We start from the raw sequence: 15,647 nt of genomic DNA on the forward strand, positions 1-15,647 counted from the left end.
GCATACAAGATTTGAAGTCAACGCGGGAAAACCGTAACACGTGGAGAAGGAAGGTGAGAAGGCGTCAGCATCATAATAATCACAAAAAAATTGTATAGGTTATTAAGGACTATCCTATAACTTGAGGAAGGTGGGGAAGGAAGATGAGGATAAGTCAAGCACATTTTCCAATGCGTGCGTACATATGACATTTTTACCATTTGACATCAATGACTATGAGGATTCTTTGCCTTTAACTTATCCTACCTGCTACGTCCCTGTCTTTCCCTTTGGAGCTCACCCATTTTGACAATAAAACAGACTAATACCCACTCCACTTTTCATTGAACCAAAAAAATAAAAAATAAAAAAATCTTAAGCTTTCTTTCTCATAACTTGGAAAATACAATTTCATTTTTAACGCTGAATTTCGCTAAACTATACGTACATATACATACATGCATCTATATATATATATATATATAATAACTATCTTTAGAGAACATTTTTATGTATCTAATTAATTAGTTCATCTTATATTATAATCAAGTTTTGATTTGAATACTTATATATATCTCGTACCTCAATTCTCTGGAACAAATTATCTCTCCTAGCGAAAAGAAATAAATAAAAAAACTATTGGGTTGGAGATTTGGAATTCCAATAATAATAAATAGATTTGAATTTCAACAACAAACTTGCACTTTCCAACTCGCATTTCCCCTCTACAATAACGTTTCAACTCCTCTTTAATCAAACTACTATTATTGTATTCATTGCTGTCTATCTATTTGGTCAACTACTTACATATTTTTTCCCATATGTATGACGTGCAGTGGTTTGTTTTATATTTTGGTCCCCCCAAAAAAAGTGCTTTATTTTATAAAATTTGTATTAAAAAAAATTATGTGTTCGAAGAAATACTATAAGCTAAACAAAAATTTCTATATATATATATATATGTATGTATAATTACTGTAGATATAAAAGCAAAATTGAGAGTTATCTTATTGACTTGGAGATATACTCAACAACTATTTATTCTCCGGACAATATATCAATTTCTTAACTTGTATACAAACCGCGTTGGTTTAAAATAAGTAAAGAATAACAATAATAATAAATCTCTACCTTATGATTACTATCTTTTACTCTGTTTTGTAATTATCCCCTGTTTATATTGTTTAAAAGAAAACAAGATTGATCTATAATTAGCAATATTAGTCCGTTTTGTATTGCTGAGGCTTGGAGTTTGGTGATGATTAGAAAGAAAGTTTGGGAAGAGTTTTCTATAAATAAAAAAAAATCAGCAGGAATTTTGCAAAATGAGCGCCATCATTTACTCAGTGCTGTTTGCTTTATGCGAGTAAAATTATACATGATTTGCTAATTACACAGTTGTCCAATAAAATTTACTTTTTCAAATTAAATTTTTAAAGTAAAAAATTAATATTTAATTAAAAATTACAGCTAATTAATAATTATCATGTTAACAATAATGATCTGATTTATTTATAATTATGACAAATAGCAAAATTTTTATGCCAAATATATTTATACTAAATTAGCTAAAAATATAAATACTCCACTAAGCACTTAAAATTACTAAAAGCAAGAATTCTATTTTTCTTAAACTTTTACGATATTGGTTTCTATGGCACAGTCCTTGCTGTTCTTTTGCTGCTTTGGCTTGTGCAAAATTATTAGGCAATTCCTTTCAATAATATCTATGGCACACGTTTTATTATTATTATTATTATTTTTTGCAGACTAATTTTTTTGACTTGCAAATTTCAAGGGGCAAGTCCCGTGGGTGACAGTCAAAGGTGACACATACCACGAGCCCATTTTTGCTGCACAAATCAACTCTTCTCTTTGATTTTGGTTTTTAAAATAATTAATTATTTTATTATAATTAAAAAAAATAGAAATAAGAAGACAAAACAAGATCCTACCTTCTAGTCTTAACACTCTTCACAATGTGGACCATCGAGTGAAGACTTAGATAGATTTTTTTTAGTTATGATAAAATAAAAAATGAATAAACAATGTGCAATAAAATTGTTCCAAAACAAAATGATGGTCCAAAACAAAATTAAAACCCAATAAAAAAAAATATAAATATAAATTAAAAAAAGAAAAAAAGAAAAAGAAGCAAGTGTGGAAAATGGAAAAGCGGCGTCGTAAAGAAAGAAAACGAGGTGTGAAGTTGGCGAAGGAAGAGGAAGGAATATACCTCTGAATATTTTTGTGTGTGTGCGTGTATGTATGTGTGAGAGACAGGTTGTGAGTGAACACGTTGCTTATAAATTCTCACCCAATTCCCATCCTTTTCCCCTCACGATCATCATCTCTAATCTCACTCCTATTCTTTCTCCCTCACTTTCTTTCCTACTTTCTCTCTCCTTCAATTTCTTTTCCCGAATCTCCCCTTCTCGAACAACCCAAAAAACAAAAAAAAAAAAACAAAAAAGAAAATTTTAACCCAAGAAAAAAATAAAAGGTCAGTACATCTATGTAGAACGTTCTCTGTCTCTGGCAAATAGTGTTGTACATACGTGTTTCGTTTTTTGTTATGTGCTTTTCCCTCTTCCTCTCTCTTTCTCTCTCGAGTTCTGTTTAATGTTCATGAATGGTGGGAACCATTCAAGATTTTTTCCTTTTTATTTTTTGTTGTCTTTCTGGGCTTTTGTATGTTACTGTTTCTCATTGTTTCCATGCAATTGTTTTAAAAATCATACACGAATACATGTACATATCTTTACAACCATATATGTAATTGGCTGTGTTATGTTTCCATTCTCCATAGTTTGTCTGAAACTTTTCAGAATTCAGATTTTTATCTTTTCTTCTAGACTAAATTGTAAAAAAAAAAAAAAGGAAAGAAAGATATTTTGTGTAGAAACATGATTAGGCAGTGATACAGAGTTGTTCTTCTACATGCAATTGCGTTTCCAAAAAAAAAGAAAAAAAAAGAAAAAAAAAAGAACTTGCAGTGATGGCTAATTGGCATTTTATGTAATTAATTATCCATTAATTATGATGATTTTAAGGATATTTTTTATTACTGATTTTAAGGATATTATAATTCCCGATTCTTGAATCTCGCTCTCTCTGTCTTTTCCAGTCATATGGCATTTAATGCTCTTTTTATTTTATACCGTACTACGTAGCCACTTTAATACTTTCCATATTATTTTGTCTTCATCCATCTCTACAGACAGAAAAGGGATTTTCTTCCTTTTTTGGGGTTGGTAGACAATGAAAAATGATTCGACTTAATTAAACCTTTCCTATTTAATCCATGAATATAGATGGCATAATAATCATGAAAACTATTCTCATTCAGTATTTTTTTTTTATTTTTTTATTTTTATTTCTGCACAACTTTTTATCATTTTCAATGGACAATAGGATGTGTTTTTGTTTCTTTAAAAACATATTTAGAGAAATTTAACTGGATTTATTTCTTTTTGTTCTATTTTGTGACGAAACTTCCTTGCAGTGTAGGTGTAGCTTCCTGTATGTCTGCAGTAATGCCTGAGTTGTTGTAATAGTATTTGTCTTTTATTCACCCATCACAATTTTTGTCCTTTATGCAACTTTTTCCTTAAAAGTCATGGCAGTTTTGCCGCTCAGAAAATCAACTCACTTTTTCACATCCAAATAAAATATTTATTTCACTTTTTCAAACTTTTAGTTCACACAGTTTCGCTTTTTCACTCCACTAGATCATTCACACAGACACCGTGCTAGGCTTAGATGGGATCTTTATTCTTTGGTTGACTTAATCCCATTAAAAAAAAATTCTTAGTAATTAAGGGAACTATGGAAATCTGCTATAGTATTGTTGTATCATTAGAAGGGTTTTACTAAAACTGGTGGCACTAAATCTTACTGTGGTCAATTTTTATTTTTTTTGGCAGAGAAGGGAAAGCAAGCTTGTTAATTAGTTAATAAGCCATGGCCAAAGAACAATTACAGGTTCTAAATGCATTAGATGTAGCAAAAACACAATGGTATCATTTTACAGCAATCATTATAGCAGGAATGGGCTTTTTCACAGATGCATACGACCTCTTCTGCATATCCTTGGTGACCAAATTGCTTGGCCGCATATACTACCATGTTGATGGTGCGGAAAAGCCTGGAACATTGCCCCCCAATGTGTCAGCTGCTGTTAATGGTGTAGCATTCTGTGGAACATTATCTGGACAACTCTTCTTCGGTTGGCTTGGTGACAAGATGGGTAGGAAAAGAGTTTATGGTATGACCCTTATGCTCATGGTCATATGCTCTGTAGCTTCAGGTCTCTCATTCGGGCATAACCCCAAATCTGTCATGACAACACTCTGCTTCTTCCGGTTCTGGCTTGGATTTGGCATTGGCGGTGACTATCCACTCTCTGCCACCATCATGTCTGAATATGCTAATAAGAAGACCCGGGGGGCTTTCATTGCTGCAGTGTTTGCAATGCAGGGCTTTGGAATTTTAGCTGGTGGTATATTTGCAATTATTATTTCTGCAGCGTTTAAGGCCAAGTTCGATGTCCCACCTTACGAGGTTGATCCAGTTGGTTCGACTGTACCACAAGCAGACTATATTTGGCGGATTATCCTTATGGTAGGAGCATTACCAGCTGCAATGACTTACTACTGGCGGATGAAGATGCCCGAAACTGCACGTTACACTGCCCTTGTTGCCAAGAATGCAAAACAAGCAGCATCGGATATGTCAAAGGTTTTACAAGTTGATATTGAAGCAGAACCACAGAAGGTCGAGCAATTGTCTCAGAAAGAAGCCAATGCATTTGGTTTATTCTCTAGGGAGTTCATGCGCCGCCATGGGATTCACTTACTTGGGACAACGACCACATGGTTCTTGCTTGATATTGCATTCTACAGTCAAAATCTTTTCCAAAAGGATATCTTCACTGCAATTGGATGGATTCCTTCTGCAAAGACTATGAACGCTCTTGAGGAGGTGTACAGAATCGCAAGGGCACAGACACTTATTGCTTTATGCAGTACTGTTCCTGGATACTGGTTTACAGTGGCTTTTATTGACAAGATGGGAAGGTTTGCCATCCAATTAATGGGTTTCTTCTTCATGACAGTTTTCATGTTTGCATTAGCCATTCCTTATGATCACTGGACACATAGAGACAACCGAATTGGCTTCGTGGTGATGTACTCGTTGACGTTCTTCTTTGCGAACTTTGGACCTAATGCCACAACATTTGTTGTCCCGGCTGAGATTTTCCCAGCTAGGCTAAGGTCTACTTGTCATGGTATCTCAGCAGCATCAGGAAAGCTTGGGGCTATAGTAGGTGCATTCGGGTTCTTGTATTTGGCTCAGAACAAAGACAAGGCAAAGGCAGATGCAGGGTACCCTGCAGGAATTGGGGTGAAGAATTCCCTGATAGTATTGGGGGTGCTTAACTTTTTGGGATTGTTGTTTACTTTCTTGGTGCCGGAATCGAAAGGAAAGTCATTGGAGGAGATGTCAGGTGAGCATGAAGATGAGAGTCAAGCAGGTTTGGAGATGGAACAACCATCTGGTTTTAACACTAGGACAGTGCCAGTTTCTTAGGTTCAGTGTAAGCAGAGTAAGCTCGTGAGATAACGTTGTAAACCCTGCATTTCTAAGAGGGTAGCTTTAATGTTCTCTTTTTAAATTTTCTATTACTAGTTTTTTTCCTTTTTTTTGGTGTTGTAGTGACTTGATTATCTGTTATATCCCACCAATATGCAAAATATTCCAAAAATATTCAGTAATTTTCTGCGACAATATATACTTTTGGTCCATCGACTGTACATTATTACCCCGCTTATATGTCTTTTATTTGACATATTAAATTAGAGAATTTTGGGATGGTTAATACGAGTTTGGTTGATTGAACGCAAAACAGTTTCATTTTATACAACTTATTGGCTAAATAGCACCCTCCTCACTCAGGAACTGTCCCAACAACTGGCGTGAAAAGCTGCGCCACTAACTTCTATCATTTTAATTCCTCTGCTTAGAAATTTTATATTTGTATTGTATGAAACATGGTTTAGAATGTCATAATTAAATTAAGAAATACATGTATATTTGGATGTGGTTTGAAACTATATACATACACAAAGAAACTGAATTAGGTATTATGTAGGAAAACAAAACTGAATTAGGCAGTAGAACTAGAAAGATACGTGGTAGCAGGGGAATATACCGATGAAAGTTTTCGTTTTGTTGGGGAGACAGCTTGGTTTACCGACGTATACCACCAAAAATGGAGAAACGGAGGAATATACCGCTATAATGTTCGGGTTTGTTGCAGAGACTCCGATACATATATATATAAATTCCCAGCTCCACTCTCCTTGCTCAGCCACCATCTTCTATGTACGTACTTCCTAGAAACGAAAACGCCATCTTCTGTTCTCTCATTGTCTGTCTGTCTCAACTAGCTTGAACAGGGAGGCACATTGAGGTTTACGTCACGTAATTCAAACTCTACTGGAACATAGTTTCCCACATCCATTGAAATAATTCTATTTAAAAATTTCAAATAGAATCATATGCTATAAATGATTTTTTTTTTTGCTATAAATGATTCTATTTTTTAATTAAAACATATCTCGTGCTTCTTCAATTTATTCAATATGACTTTCAATTGAGTTTCCTTTAGAAATGCATGAGGATCCTTATGATTAATTAGTTTATAATATTTCACATTTATGTTATTAACGTTGTTCTTCAACCCTATAGCAGACTGAAAGAGAGAGAGTTAGCTAGCCATGGCCAACTACAGGTGCTAAATGCTCTTGATGCTGCTAAAACACAATGCTATCATTCACTGCTATCATCATTGCCGGAATGGGATTCTTCACTGACGCATACGATCTCTTCTGCATATCCCTGGTCACCAAACTGCTAGGCCGGATATACTACCATGTAGATGGCTCAGAGAAGCCTAGCACATTGCCACCAGGCGTATCAGCTGCCATTAATGGCACAGTTACAACTCTTCTTTGGTTGGCTTGGTGACAAGATGGGCCGCAAGAAAGTCTATGGTTTGACTCTCATGCTCATCGTGGTCTGCTCCATTTGTTCAGGTCTTTCCTTTGGCCACACCCCAAAATCTGTCATGACAACTCTCTGCTTCTTTTGCTTCGGGCTTGGCTTTGGCATCAGTGGTGACTACCCTCTTTCTGCAACCATCATGTCTGAGTATTCTAATAAGAAGACACGGGGAGCCTTCATTGCTGCAGCATTTGCTATTCAAGGTTTTGGGATTTTAGGAGGTGGTGTGTTTGCAATTATCATCTCGTCTCTCTTTGAGGCCAGCTCTAGTGCTCCAGCTTATGAGGTTGATCCAGTTGGTTCGACTGTCCCAGAAGCAGACTATCTATGGAGGATCATTCTAATGGTTGTAACTGCTCGTTACACAGCCCTTGTTGCCCAGAACGTAATGCAGGCTGCATCTGATATGTCAAAATTTCTGCAGGTTGACATTGATGCTGAACCAGAGAAGACAAAACAGTATGCTGAGTAGGGGAATAGGTTTGGTTTGTTCTCCAAGGAGTTTCTTCTCCACCATGGACTTCACTTGCTCGGAACAACAAGCACATGGTTCTTGCTCGACATTGCATACTACAGCCAGAATTTGTTCCAAAAGGACATATTTAGTGCAATTGGATGGCTTCCTCCAGCAAAGACTATGAATGCCTTATGGAGGTTTAGAGAATAGCAAGGGCACAAACACTCATTGCTTTATGCAATGCTATCCCCGGTTATTGGTTTACTGTGGCCTTCATTGATAAGATTAGAAGATTTGCAATCCAGTTGATCGGTTTCTTCTTCATGACAGTGTTCATGTTTGCATTGGCCATTCCTTATGGTCACTGGACCTATAAAGACCAACGGATCGGATTTGTGGTGTTGTACTCACTGACCTTTTTCTTTGCAAACTTTGGACCTAATGCCACCACTTTCGGGGTACCTGCTGAGATTTTCCCAGCTAGTTTAAGGTCTACTTGCCATGGCATATCTGCAGCATCAGGAAAGTTAGGAGCAATGGTGGGTTCATTTGGGTTTCTGTATTTGGCTCAGAACCAGGACAAGACCAAGGCAGATGCAGGGCACCCTGCAGGTATTGGAGTCAAGAATTCCCTCATTGTGTTGGGTGCGATCAACTTCTTAGGTATGCTGTTTACTCTACTTGTGCCTGAATCGAAAGAGAAATCTCTGGAGGAAACGTCAGGTGAAAACAATGAACAAGTAGACTAAGATCGATGAAGATCACAAGGATGTCAGAGTTAATTTATATCATTGCTGAATCGATTCATTTAACAGATCTTTCCATTTAAGTTCAAGAACCATTCTTTGAGTTTTATCATTATTTAGAGTAGAGGCAAGCAATTGCCTTTGAATTGAAATAGAAATAGGCCGATAAAGGAGGCATATGGCATTCCTTTACGTATATCTACATTCCAGGTGGTCTACTTTTGTTAGAGCTATGTTTTTGCCGTTCTTTAGTTTCATATTGTTGTAAACCTAAGAATTGCATTTTGCCTTTATAAATTCACTCTTTTCTCTGCCCTTAAAATCTCAAGCATGATATCATGTTAAATTACCACTGATCCCAAAAGCCTAAGCTAGTTGGGTGTGGGTTGGTTTATTATGTATATCAGGCTCTGTGTCTAACGTTGTCTAACATTTTCCCCTCCTATCAACCCATCGAAAAGCCAGAAAAAAAAAAAAATGATTATTGCACTCTGTTTGCATACTACATTAATATCCAAGACAAACTCAAGTTCATCTTATAAGTAATTAGCCTACAATAAGGGAACTAAAAATTTTCAGCAACTAGATAAACATTAGCCCAACTTCAATCAAGCCTCCCAGATGCCAGTTTATTCAAGACATAACAATATGGAACCCATCCGGTGCCAGCATTTGATCTGTTCAAATGGGAGAACTAACTTACAGAACCTCAGAGATCACCCTCCTCCAAGGAAGAAAAGTTTAACCACAATGACGGTTTCAGTTTGCACGCTCCCTGATCACTTCAAGGTCCATCTCTGTGGGATCCGTAGCCTGTATCTCATAGTGAATACCATCCAGCTCCCTTCTAAACCTGTCTTTAGATGTGGCATAGAGCACCTTGGCACGAATTCGTGCGGTTGATGGGGCCCTGGATTTTAATTAAGAAATGTTAAACAACATGCTAATACTGTGATGGACAATGTAAAAATAAGAGCAAGCAGACAGAGAACAAAAAGTTTAAGATCAACAAACTTTCAATACTTTTCCACCGTATAAGTGACATGACAAATGAAAATAACGATGTTTCATCTTGTTCATGCTGGATGTAGCTAACACAGTACAACTATTGCACACAGTACTTCCTGAAACAAGCTGCACTTGTGTGTACATTGTAAACGAATGGTATAAAGAAAAGACAGTGACAGCATTGCACCAACAGAACAAGCAGGTTTACTATTATTACAAGATCTGCCTAAAGGAAAACATGAAAACATGTGCAAGTGTTTGCACACAATGCAAAAAATAAGTGCGGGAACATGCCAACGTTGGGTTAACAAAAAGCAGGTAAGCAACATGATGAATGACAGATGCATGTGGTAATGATTTAGGGCCACAAGGATTACAATACTTTCTATCATAATGAACAAGTTATGGGGGAATGAGCTCCTCATTGCTAAGCAATACAGGCAATAAACTAACCACGCAATGAAGAATATTTTGCTCTTTTGGCAGTTCTCAGAGGTCACAAAATCAAAGTCATAAACGGCATATCGGCAATCATTCTCAGGTAAAGCTGCCGTGAAAACATCATAGCTCTCAGGTCGACCACCAGTCTTTTCAACCACAACCTCCTTTTTCTTCTCATCAACCTTAAAAATCACATAGCGGTGAACCTTCTTCCTCTGCAGTTCCATAAAAGCATTTTTGCATTGATCGGAAACCCCCATGCCAGAAGAAGCATTTGGCTGGAAAAAAAAATGCAGTTATTTGAATATTCACTTATGTCTACAGACTTTAAAATGAAAGCTAAATAATCCTTTTTAGTAATGCAAGATAAAATCAAGAAGCTAATCCACAACTTGAATGTCTGTTTCACAGATGATAGCTTTCAAATGTTCCTCATCTTTGGAACAGAAATGGGCAGCATGTTTTGATATTACTGGTATTATCTATTGGTAGCATTTCATTTTATTTTTTTCTCAGCATCAGCACTTCAATTATAAAAGAACTCCTTTTAGCTGCTTAGAGAATCTGAAAATTTCATCACATGGGAGAACTTATAGGACCAAGACAACAAAACCCATCAAGACAATCGGCCTAATACTTCAATTTAGCTTATTAAAAAGTAGAAATACATACATTTAAGGGGAAGCAAAAAAACGGAAAAGAGAACAAAAGAGTGTTTCTTTTAGTTTTTTTTCCTAAGCTTTCCAAGAAAACAAACAGATATGGACTTAATATTGAATCCAAATCTTCCAGATTGGATAAATCTATATCTACAGCAGCAGACATCCCTAAAAAACAGAAAGCAAAGCCTGAATCTTTTCATATAAAACCATGAACATCTTAACAAAATAAAAGTGATCAAAGACTTTTTTTTTTTTTTTTCAGTTTCTCTCTCTCTCTCTCTCTCTCTCTCTCTCTCTTTGATGACATCTCAATAAAAGTTACACTACAAGCAACGAACTTCAGACACAGAGATAATCCTAAACTACCAAATACTCATAGAACAGAAAAATAAAAAAGGAAAATTAAATAAAAGAAGCAGCAAATAAAATAAATCAACTGAAAGAGAAATAAAGAAGAGAAATACCCGACTAAATCCTCTGAAAGACATGGCAGCCAAAGAAATGTCTAAAAGCAAGAATAGGAGGAGAAAAAAAAAAAAAATTTAAGAATGAAAGAGCAGAGTACAAGGCTATATGGTTGGTGGTGGGTGAGTACTTGGGCTAAAATGGCAAAATATGGACAACAAAGACACGCAAAAAGAAAGAGAAATTGGACAACCACTACAAAACAAATAATATGAGATGAGATTACAATATTCTCTTTGCTTTTTCTTTTACTTGGTGAGAAAAATGAAAAAAAAGGTAGAAGATTCGGAAATGTAAGGAGAGGAACGTTTCCTACTATGTGTTATATTAACCCCAGAAAGAGACGTGGTCTAGTGAGTAACGCATCAACTGGGTGCAAAGGTATGGTATGGGGTGGGGTGCTTCTTACTTTTTCCTTTGTACCCTTTGCCATTGCCAAGTGTACATATGCATGCAGAGAAGAATAGAGTAAATCCCCAATTTTGTAAATAGTTAAAAATAAATGGGGTGAAAACAAAATAAATAGAAATTGAAGGTGAAGAAAAGAAAATGAAATGGAATTGCAAAATAAGAGATTCAAGAAAACAGTCGGCATAGATTTTATACGCACAAAAGACGAGGCTGGGTGGGGGTGCGTTGCATCAACGCGGTGCATGCTTTTTAAGTGAACCCAGCGTACTTTTTTTGTTTTTTTTGTGTTTTTTGACGCGATAGCCGACGTTGACTCGGAAATTCTTTTATTTTTTATTTTTGTTTTATATTGCAAATCTAATCTGCACGTGTAAGTGCGCATTCGACCCCCACGGCGCATTTTAGTGTTTTTTTTCTTACTCGTTTTTTAACCATCCCTCCCCCGGCTGGCTCCCAAATGAATCTGCACCGTCAAATTCATTCTGGTGCTACATCGACGCTGAGTTGATCCATGGGTAGTAAATACCACATGGATTGGTCCCACTCCTCCCAAACGTCATCACCTTGCCGCGTCACCGACTTTTTATTTTATTTTATTATTTGTTGAAAACGGCGTCGTATTTGATGTCGTTATCGGTGAGGCCTGCATAAAGGCCCAATAACTTCGGGCCTTGATTCAAAGATGGGCAAGGTATTGTGAGATGCCGATTGGAGCAATATGATTAGAGATGCTATGTGAAAGTAGGTAGAAACTACCGCAGGGTAACATATCCCTTGTTTACCTCCAAAACATGGGAAATAAATTGGAACAGAAGGGTGCGTCGAGTGCCCTAATTTTTCACGGAATTTAGGGCGGGATTAGGGTTTCGTTTGTAAATTTGATCAATTGGTTGCTACTCGGTTGTCAATTCTCTCATAGGGAAGATGGATTCAGAAGGTAGCCGTTAGAAAAACGCTCTTTTTTCTTTTTGTTTTAAAAAAAAGATGGTAAGTAAATTTCCAAAAAGATTTCAGTTTGAATTTTTTCGATTTTGTTGGGCAGCGCAAAAATCCTCGTTGAATCCCTCTGCAATGCTCGCTTCTCTTCTCGGTAGGAGGACCAAGCTTCAAGAAGAGCTTCGAAACATTGAAAGACAGGTTTTCTTTTCTTTTCTTTTTTTTTTTTGTGCTTTTTTAAAATTATTTTCCCGTGGCTGAATTATGCAACACACTGTTCGGCCATTATTATGTTGTGCTGCTTCTTTCTCATTCTGTGCCTTTTCTGTGTTTGGCTTTTTTGGATAAGAGTAGTTGGTTAGAACCAATGAGCAATTTTTATAGTGAATTTGCACCTTGCCCCAATAGTTTGACCTAAAAAAGGAACTTTGCCTTGGGAGTTTATCTGGTGATTAACTAGTTCAGTTATCTGAGTGACCCTTCTATTTTATTTACCTGCCATTGCATTCCATGTTCAAAATAACCTTTTTTTTTTTTTTTGGGGGGGGGGTCCCTTTCTAAAGTGTTAAATCATCTAGTATGAGTATCCTCTGCTTAGTGTCAACAATAAGATGAGCTAAATCCTAATATTATGGTCTTTATGTGATGCTGGCTAAGACTACTTGTGATCAGCTGCATAAACCTGTCACTTTTTTAATGTTGAAAGGGCTGGAGCTTAATGGTTACTTTTAAATGCAGGTCTATGATATGGAGACTAGTTATTTACAGGATCCCAGCCAATGTGGCAATGTATTAAAAGGTTTTGAAGGATTCCTATCTTCATCTAAGAGCACTGCCCTGTATGGAAGTGGCTAAGATATACCTCACCTTCATTTACTTATTTATTTATTTTTATGTTTCATACTCGCAATATCATCCTCCATATATATATATATATATTTTAATCATTAAAAGTTCTATTACTTATTAACTGTGATTTATCAATGGAAATGTAAATTATGTTTGTTCTCCATAAAATTCTTCCCTCTAAATTATAATTTGTTCGGTTAGAAGCTAAGTACAAAAAATTCAAGATGCAGCCTATTAGAAGGATGGCTAATTTTAGGCAGATAGATACCTTTATCTTGTAGGCAAATAAACAATTTCATGAATTAATGAATCCATCATTTATAATATCTTAATAGCGCATAAAAGTATTTTGCTGCCATATGTATGCTTATGCACCAAATTTTAAAGTTTGGATGATTTATAAGGATCATTTTGTATATCTCAATGAAATGGAAATTCTTCAAATCCTGTGACTGCAGCTTGAAGAGATCTAGGAAATTTCAGCCTGAAGATAGGCTCTTCTCATTATCATCAGTCACATCGCCGGCAGTATGTATATGAAACCTTAAATTTTTAGTTAAAGTGATTTTTCCTTTGTTATTCTTTTTTGTAGTTAATGTCTTTCTGAAGTTTGTTACAGTTTTCGTTTATACAAGTGTAAAATGAATTGTTATTCCTTGCACAAAAGCAGTGCCTGTATGACAACTGACAAGTTTGCACTTTTACTGTTTTCGTTTATACAAGTGTAAAATGAATTGTTACCCCTTGCACAAAAGCAGTGCCTGTATGACAACTGCCAAGTTAGCACTTTTATATATGTGTTATGTTAGATTTAAGCTATATGCTGTGATGAACATCATTTACTTGCATATTTCATGTGAATCATATTTACCATTGCATATGCAGGTTGATAATTAATAGAGTAGAATATATGTACATTCGGAGTCATCATTCTTAATAATCGAGCTGAGCTGTGGGAAGGGCTTATGTATGCTATGGGGTTTTTCCATTTATGATAGAAGTTAGAAAAGGAACTTCTTGGTTTTCTGTTTCATAGGATGAAAGATAATGCCATCTATTACTATGTCCTTATCATATAAAAAGCTTCTATAATTCCTAGTGAAACCAGGGACTGAAAGGTCATGAGAGATAGCAAAACAATGCAAATAGATGTAGATGTGCCTTTGGTGCATGCTTCTATCTATTAGGTAGTTAGACATGCTCCTTGGGGAACTTACCGCATGCAAATAACAGTCTTTTGACAGCATTCAGTATATTGGAGTCTTTGTTGACTGATAATCCTTATATCTTCTTTCATTGCTCTCTTAGTAGTCCTCAGTGAGTATAGGATCTTACTGGAAGCAATTTTGGTTGAGAACCTTGTTGCAGTTCCATAAAGTAAGACATTCACTTGATGCTTAATTGCTTTTTCACTAGGGCCAGATCCAATACCCCTCTGAGGGATGTGTTCCATTTGATGTGGGACTGCCAGATTTACAGAGTAACCAATTATATGTGGGAAAATTATGTCTAGGAAGCTCTGCATTTTTGGGTCTTCCATTTAATATTACCCTGTCTCCCTTTATATTATTTTCTATGTCATATTTTTGGTCTTCGTAGTGTTTTTAAATGCTGAGGTACCCATGTATAGATAGATGTCTTCTAGTCTGACTTATGACGCAAGGATCTTCTTAAATGCTTAACTGCTAATTTCCCTGTTGCTTTCCATTTATCTGTCCCATAATTTGTCAATACCATATTGTGGTGTTTGTTGATACCATGTTGTGGTGTTTTTCCGCAAGATGTTTCTATTTCTAACAGGTGTTCAAATTTTTTCCGTTTTGTTAGGCTGAAGAACTTGCAGCTGGACGAGATGGTGAGCCTGTTTAAGCAAATATAGAGACAACTTTACCCCACCTAAATTTTTATGTTTACTCCATTTATGTCTGTCGTAGATGGAAGATCAGACTACGGTCCTGGCCGGTCCAAGGGGGGAAGTATATATGCAAATGGGCAGTAAGTACCTCTCTCTTATTTTTATCATGTTACAAACCTTACTCAAGTATGATTAGAAGCATTGTTCTGGACAAATGCCATGTCTGCAAATGTTATGAGAATCCTATGTTTTCAGAGGAAAGCCCAAGAAGGGAAGACCTACACCTAGAGATGCGAAGAGAATCAGGCCTTCAAGCGAGCAAGATTTTGACTATGACGATGATCCTGAGTTGACATTGTAAATGAAGAAATATGGATAAAGTTGCTCATGTCAGTTTCCAGTGGTTTTTCCAAATTTTGTTAGTGCCTTGGTTCACATTTCACAGGCCAGCAAAGTGCCGCCTTCACTGATTGTAGCTATTTAATGTAATTCGAGGTTACAATTACCTCTGATATATTTATTGTACAAAAAAAAAAAAAAAAAAAAATCTGTATGGAATTTTCAAAGAACACCATGCCAACCATGTATAACTCATTTCATTATTTTCTAGTATACCAGGACATTGTATGTGCTCATAATTTGAGGTCTCCAAACCATCAAAGTCAATATAATTTTAATGATTACTGCCAATAAAACATAATAATAATTTGCTTTTTTGCTAAGAAACATAATAATAATTTTAATGCTAAAATTTGTCGGATTATGCAATT

The 15,647-nt window shown here is 35.9% G+C and overlaps 3 protein-coding genes and 1 pseudogene across 4 annotated transcripts; 3 read left to right on the top strand and 1 right to left on the bottom strand.

Moving 5' to 3' along the window:
- The first annotated feature begins 2,289 nt into the window (after positions 1–2,289).
- LOC107405539 (inorganic phosphate transporter 1-4) lies at positions 2,290–5,756 on the top strand. Of its 2 annotated transcripts, none has more exons than XM_048481243.2 (2): positions 2,290–2,482; positions 3,906–5,756. In XM_048481243.2, the coding sequence occupies exon 2, from the start codon at positions 3,943–3,945 to the stop codon at positions 5,569–5,571; it is 1,629 nt and encodes a 542-aa protein (XP_048337200.1). In that variant the 5' UTR covers positions 2,290–2,482; positions 3,906–3,942; the 3' UTR covers positions 5,572–5,756. The 2 variants fall into 2 exon arrangements, with proteins under 2 accessions (XP_048337200.1, XP_048337201.1); XM_048481244.2 differs by lacking the exon at positions 2,290–2,482 and adding an exon at positions 2,525–2,614.
- Positions 5,757–6,606: 850 nt separating this feature from the next.
- On the top strand, positions 6,607–8,832 carry LOC107405535 (probable inorganic phosphate transporter 1-7; annotated as a pseudogene).
- Positions 8,710–11,247, bottom strand: LOC107407248 (actin-depolymerizing factor). The gene is made up of 3 exons (XM_016014510.4): positions 10,826–11,247; positions 9,712–9,977; positions 8,710–9,160 (listed from the first exon to the last, which is right to left on the bottom strand). The coding sequence occupies exons 1-3, from the start codon at positions 10,847–10,849 to the stop codon at positions 9,010–9,012; spliced, it is 441 nt and encodes a 146-aa protein (XP_015869996.1). The 5' UTR covers positions 10,850–11,247; the 3' UTR covers positions 8,710–9,009.
- Positions 11,248–11,995: 748 nt separating this feature from the next.
- On the top strand, positions 11,996–15,515 carry LOC107405542 (uncharacterized). Its single transcript, XM_016012610.4, has 7 exons — positions 11,996–12,174; positions 12,280–12,374; positions 12,912–13,012; positions 13,481–13,550; positions 14,850–14,877; positions 14,957–15,017; positions 15,133–15,515. The coding sequence occupies exons 1-7, from the start codon at positions 12,162–12,164 to the stop codon at positions 15,236–15,238; spliced, it is 474 nt and encodes a 157-aa protein (XP_015868096.1). The 5' UTR covers positions 11,996–12,161; the 3' UTR covers positions 15,239–15,515.
- Positions 15,516–15,647: the final 132 nt, after the last annotated feature.

The sequence above is a fragment of the Ziziphus jujuba genome, chromosome 9 (assembly GCF_031755915.1).
Source record: "Ziziphus jujuba cultivar Dongzao chromosome 9, ASM3175591v1".
Classification (NCBI taxonomy): domain Eukaryota; kingdom Viridiplantae; phylum Streptophyta; class Magnoliopsida; order Rosales; family Rhamnaceae; genus Ziziphus; species Ziziphus jujuba.